Raw genomic sequence first — 6,767 nt, 5'->3', positions numbered from 1 at the left:
GTTGAACGCCCTTCACCTTCCCCTACTAGATGAAGTCATGAAAAGACTCTTTAAACGAAGTTCAGTCTTGTTCTTTGCCGCTACCTCGGTTTTCGTCTTCCACCCTCCATTTCTCCTTTCTCCTGAATAGAACCTCGCGAAAATAGACAAGTCTTCCAACACAGAGCTTGGCTCACTCTCTATACTGAATATACACATATACATACGTAGATGTCTGTGTATGTACATATAGAGATAGATAGAGACGGTTGAGACATGAGGGCTGGTGCAAGACATAGGGTAGAAGCATCTGTCTACACCCCCAGATACAGTAGATGACAAGAGAAAGTCGCCGTCTGCATGTATGTGTTTCTATCCGAAATACGTAGGGGTGAGTCTCCATAGAGAAGAGAAGCAAAGTGAAGAGAAGAGCTACCCCGCAACTAAGAAGTGTAGATGTGTGTGACGGATTGATTATGTTCTCAGAGTCAAGATAACTGACGCGACGAATCGCTTCTATAATAAAATTCCTCATGTGGTAAGAAAGAAGAAGATACATCACAAAAGAGTCTTTCCTCGTCACAAGATGAGGCCCTAAAGACTCTGTTCAGTCTCACTCTCCGACCTCGTGGTTGCTGAGATTCTCTCTATAGGTCCATCAGAGCTATATACATATATAGATGTATATCCATACGGGTTTCCGTACATGAAGAGTATATGTATATATACTTCTCTGAAGCCCTTTGTAGTTCGTAGGGCCTTGTAGACGTTTAGATGTAAGATGTATATACCGTGGAAGAGTCTGATACGATCGTAAGTGCAGTTCGAATAGAGTAGCTAGCTCTCTTGAAACAGAGAGAGATAGTACGTGACACTGTCAAACATAGGCAACATGAGAAAAGACTGCTTTCTTATTCATTGGTGTCGTTATACGTGACTTTCGAGAGAAGATCCACGTACATACTTATCATAGACGGGGGATTGTGCTGTACGTACACTCGACAGTCAGAGCCTACTTCAAATCCGGTATACCACAGAGATGTCCGACTCGGTTTTCTGAAGAGCGTCGTAGCTTACAGTAGAGAACCCTAAAGAGACAGGATTCATGGGGTCCTGTCCCTCCTTCCCTCGGGAGAGAAAAAGAGGGAGAAATGATACGAAAGAGATCACCCACTTCTATATGTATATACCTACGTATACATAGATATATAGAGATAGATAGATAGATATCTCTGAACGCAAGTGTGTCTTTGTGAAGGCTATCCATGTGTGGATGTTTGCTGCTTGTTCTTCTTCTTCTTTTTCAGTTTGCTCATTCGGCTGTCCCTCCCGTGATCGATTCTCTCGCTAAGCTTCGCACGAAGGTGGAAATGATGGAACAGCTTCTTGATGTAAGTTCATTCTGGATCGACTTCCTGCTTGTCGACTTATTCTTCTTTTTCTTTCTTCCTCGAGCCTAACATGTCGTTCTTGGAGCAGACAGGAGAATGTGGAACACTACGTCTTCATACATTTTGATGTATCAAGAGATGTCTTCAAATAAAAGCCCTCTGGAGATGTCTTCTTTTAATGGGACTGCTCGTCATCTCATCTATCAACTAAAGATCTTCACAACTCGAATTAAAGTGGCAAACGGGGGGGAAGAAAGTGCTACATGATGTCGATACAGAAGTCCATAGGATTGCTGGACATCTATCTATACATATATATACATATATCTATACATATATCTATGTCTTTATATTCCTACATACATACATACATATTCATACATACATCCCCCTGTAAGCAGCCGACAACAACTTCCGATATATAGGTGATACGCTTTCATACATCCATGTATGTGTATGCATTACAGATACATAAACACATACATATCTTTTGATCTTCTTTTTCTATGAATTTCACTTGGGTATCTTATTCTTGTGCCAGCCTTGACATTTCTTATCTTCCCCCTACACATGTGTCTATGATGGATAAAGAGAAACAAAGAGACGCAGTGAGAAGGTTACTATGTTTACATACTCTACACTGTGTGAACTTCTGTCATATCTTGGCTACGCACCATGGCTCCCCGGGAGACGCTTTCAGTGTAGCACATTCTCATCTTGTCGCAAATCGGACTCCCTCCTTTATAAGAAGAAAATCGACCTCCCGCAGTACGCCTGAGACTCGCTTGTCTACATGGAGAGAGAGACAGAGGTGTAAAATATCTACCTTTCCTTGATCTCACACCTCCTTCCTCATGCCATCCTAAGCTATGCTGGGCCGGCTGTTCGTATAGAGAGCTAGGAGTTGAATCGCCGTCTAGCTTCCTTGATCTGAAAAGAGAGAAAGGAGGGCTCTATGATAGACGAGAGAAGATTCATGAGAATGTCTCTGGACTTTCAAGAACCTACTCGAAGACTGCATGTTCCACAACAGGCAGGCAGGGGAGGTGGTGCTGACAGGGATCATAAGACTCAGTGAGAAAGACAGAAGAGAGAGAGAAAAAGAGAGAAGAGAGCCTTAAGGGAGACTCATGGAAGTGGAGATAGGAGATGCTGTAGAAGTGTATGGAGACCAAGCAAAGGAATGACCTTATGTCTCTCTGTATTGTTTTCTTTCTTTCTCTCTCTCTCTCTTTCACTCCCCTTTGTTTCTTCTTTCTTCAGGTGTCCGTAGCACATTCTCTCCTTGACGATGCGATGAAGAATGCGAGAGATAAGCATCCTCTTGACGCCCAATACGAGCAGCTTCGATGTCGTCTTGAGGTAAGAAAGAAAAGCACCAGCCCAGCCCCTTTCGCTATACAAAGCCACAATACTCCTAGGAGTAGGAAGGGTTGTAGTACTAGCAAGATTGATTGATCTTCTAATCCTCACTTATATATACATATCTGCTGTATCGGCGGTATGCCTAGATAGATGGGCAACTATATAGATATATATAGGCAAGTGAGAAGGAAGGAGTGATGTAGGGGTGCATTCATCGGTGTCGAGAGTGTCTTTATATATGACAGCATTCTTCTCTAGTACGGTTTTCTTCTTTAGCTTGAGAAAGGTATGTTTGACTTGTGCTCTCTCATGTACGGGGTGGAGCATCACTCTAGTTAGAAGACTTATGAAGGTGTTGCTCTTGTCACCTTCCCACATGTTTCTGCTCTGCGGGTGAAGAAGCTTAGGGCTGCTTGCTTACTTACTTAGTCACTTCTACTGAGGGTATAAACTTCCCTCTCTCTGTAGATTCTTCCCTGTCTTGTAGAGGCTCCTATATGCGATTCGGAAAGCACCGGTTGAGAATGACTCGAACTATCAGGGTTCTTTTCTTCAAAATACGTATACGAAGACAGGAATCTATCGCCATATCTATCTATCTATCTACATATATGTATATATATTGTGTATTTCTCTCTCTATATATATATAGATATATATGTATATATGTATATGTGCATGCATGTATGTTTTTGTGTTTGTGTATGTATGAGTAGCATCATCAGTCACCCACCTTTGAGTCTCTTTTGTATCTGTACATACACACCGCAATCTTGTCTGACCTCTTATCTTCGGTCTTTCTTTCTCTCTCTCTCTTTCTCTTCTTCACTTGAGACTCTCCTTTTCCTCTTCATTCTTTATGTCTATGTTCACATGTCTTTTTCATTCTTTTAAACTCCTCTAGGATCTTCAACTCTCCATACACTCCTCTTAACGGCAGAATGTCTTCTCTTGACTCTTCTTCTACCTGACCTTCCCCTGAATTCTTGTTCTTCCCCTAGCGTCTCTCCTTCTTCTTCTTCTCTCATAACTTGAAATCTATCCATCCTCTCTCTCTCTTTCTGTATCAGATGGATGAGCTTTACATCTCTCTGTTTTTTTCTTTCTTCTCTCTTAGTCTCTCTGTGTTGACGTATCTTGTCTTTGCTAAGGAGAACTCCCCGTCGCCTCCTTCGCTTCTCCTCGTGTTTGCAGCCCTTGACGAAGAGCAGCGAGGAGTGGGAGCTCATTGAGAAGATGCTCCTACAGACACACGGGCCTACGCATAATACATGGACGTTGAAGATCCAGCACGTCTATAAATGTGAAAGAGAAGGAGAGAAAGATCAATTCCAGAAAGACATAGGAAACCGAATGCTTCTGTGGCATGGCTCAAGACTGGTAAGAAGACGCCCATCATATACACAGAGAGACAGGCAGAAATCCTCATCGTTCATTCCCTAACAGAGGCACTAGCCTTTCCTATCTAGGATCGTGTGGTGGTTCTTCTTTTTCTTTTTCATCTTCTTTTCTCTTCTCTCTTCTTCTTTCGGGTGTACTTCTAGATGTGTGTGCTTAGGAGAATCCCTTCATTTGGTATATGTCATATGATATATCCCCTACCACGTTCAACTGGTTCAGCCGGCCCTTCTCCTCTTTCACATCCAGTGCTGAAGTCAGGTATAGATAGATAGATAGATGTAGATATGTACGGAGGGCATCTTGATGGTAGAGAGACAGAAATTTGTTGACCTGTTTGAGAAAGGTTCATTCACATGAACGTATCTTTGCCATTGTGTATATATAGAGATATATATATATATATATATGCATGCGTGCATAGAAGCTCAGATATGGGCACAGCTGCGATCTATAGGAGTGAGTTTTCATCCTGACGTATATCTATCTATCTATCTATGTGTCCCTTTGTATGAAGTAGAGGAGAGAGAAGACTTTCTTCGTGAGGACAGGAGTTCAAATGCTTTTTCGATGTAGATATGCGATTTTGCATCCTTCTTACACAAGACAGAGAATTCTTCGAGAATTCTCCAAGTGTGAGAGACGAACTAACTACGTCAGGATGGATAGATCCATCGATAGCAGTGTGCATGCAGGCATCATCATAGTGGGCGGGGGAGCAAGCGGAGAGATGAACTATCTCGCTTTCTTCTTCTTTCGTGCTGTTAGATCAGAAGTTCAGCTGATAGAATAAAAGCGTTTCTCTCCTTGTCTCACATTTACATGCAAAGGACATGTAAATCCCAAATTCTATGTCTGTAAGTACGTGACAAAAGTAGAACGTATCACTGTGAAGATAGAACCGATACATCACTCCAAATAGAATACCTATATACACATATAGTGATATACACCTATAGGTATATAGATCTTCTTTCTCTCTATACATGAATACATATGTACATAGATGTCTCCATAGGTAGATAGGTCTTTTCTGATGTACAGCTATTTCATTAGTGTGCATCTACATGAACATACGTCTATTGCTTTCTAGAGGCGAGCCTATGACGGAGAGAGGTGTCGTGGACGTTGTATGGAGTGGTAATTTCTCTCCTGTACAGACGAACTGGGCGAGTATTCTTTCTCAAGGTCTCAAAGTCGCTCCCCCGGAAGCTCCTTCTTCAGGCTACATGTTCGATAAAGGTTTATACTTTGCAGATATGGTAAATGAGAAAGATTTCTTCTTCTCTTTCACATTCTCTCTTTCTCTCTCTCCCTCTAGTATGGACAAGTCTCTACAGCAGGAAATCTCATGCAATACCTCCTAAACAGGGGGTGAAGAGACGTAAGACTTTTGCCCTTCGGCAATCGACCTCCTGTGTTCTACCGGTGAAGAATAGTAATAGAGACAACTTCCTTCTTGACAGGGGATACACACAGCTAGAAACTGAAGGAGGAAGGAGAGAGATAGAGACATTAAAAAGAGATAGATAGAGAGACTCAGGAGAGATAGATTGAGAATTAGGAGTAGATGGACTGAAGATGGATAGACGAATAATAGACAGATCAAAGATAGATTGAAGATACGTAGAGTAAGAATGGATAGATCAAAGATAGGTAGATAGATAAGGGTAGACTTAGTAAAGACAGATAAGCCAAAGGCAGGTAGGGAGATTAGAGATAGATAATTAGATGTGCCAGTATGTGTATCCATACTTCTACGGGACAAGGCGTGCTCCAGAGTCTAGTACATCTGCACGAAGTTTCTCCTTTCGAGGCCGTCAAATCCTTTATTTACTCTCTCAAGTCCATTCACCAAAGCATTCGAAGCCTACAAGGATTTCTATCGTCTATGGTAAGAATACATGCAAAGGTTTAGAGGGGAGATCTTTGTTCTCCTGTGTCTCTTATCTTTTTCCGTCTCGCAATGAAAGAGCAGCTTCAGTTTATGGTCTTTCTTCAGATCGAAGGATTCTTGACGTGTCTTTACAAACTCTCTTCTTTTCAGGCGAGTAAATCTTCGCAGTATTGTTTTGCAACGTCTAATAGCCCAGAAGCAATTCTCCTTCTATGTGAAGTTGCATTAGGGAAGCCTTACATACGTCTAGAAGCGGATTATGAAGCTTCTTCTCACTGCACTTCGAAAGGTAGGGACATATACAACGAACGAGAAGGCGAAGCTTCCATAAGAAAAGATCTATCTCTATATGCATAGAGGCGAGAGAGAAAGAAAGAAAGAGTTGAAATAAAACAGTAGGCATCGGTCTTGAAGCAAATTTGCCGCAGGACTTCTCATTCTCCTGCTCTTGAAGGTAAAAGCACCTTGCAGGATAGATACACGATGAAGAGGGAAGGAGTGCATGCGCAGTAACAACATGGGAGAATAGAGGGGAGAAGAAGACCTGGAGGAACGAAAGAAATTCTTATCTAGTCATTTGACACTTCGTACAATGGATGGCGACCTACGACAGACCAAACCCCCCCGTATGCATAGTAGAGATAGAATGAATGAAAACAACTCATACCTACCTGGCCGTTGTCACTCTGGTCTTCGCAAGGATAGATAGGCAGTTAGATTTGAGATAGATAGATTAA

General features: G+C 42.0%; 1 protein-coding gene across 1 annotated transcript in view; it reads left to right on the top strand.

Moving 5' to 3' along the window:
• CSUI_010601 (nad(+) adp) overlaps positions 1-6,767 on the top strand; it is a gene marked incomplete at its 5' end in the record, with an annotated part of 14,226 nt that overhangs the window by 3,777 nt on the left and 3,682 nt on the right. Inside the window, 6 exons of the mRNA XM_068070704.1 lie at positions 466-517; positions 1,287-1,370; positions 2,634-2,732; positions 3,930-4,115; positions 5,294-5,395; positions 6,181-6,319. Coding sequence (XP_067917326.1) covers positions 466-517; positions 1,287-1,370; positions 2,634-2,732; positions 3,930-4,115; positions 5,294-5,395; positions 6,181-6,319 — 662 coding nt within the window. The remainder of the gene's footprint in view (positions 1-465; positions 518-1,286; positions 1,371-2,633; positions 2,733-3,929; positions 4,116-5,293; positions 5,396-6,180; positions 6,320-6,767) is intronic.

The sequence above is a fragment of the Cystoisospora suis genome (genome assembly GCF_002600585.1).
Source record: "Cystoisospora suis strain Wien I chromosome Unknown contig_7845, whole genome shotgun sequence".
Lineage (NCBI taxonomy): Eukaryota > Apicomplexa > Conoidasida > Eucoccidiorida > Sarcocystidae > Cystoisospora > Cystoisospora suis.
Note: the sequence above shows the minus strand (reverse complement) of the source record. Positions and strands in the feature narration are given on the sequence as shown.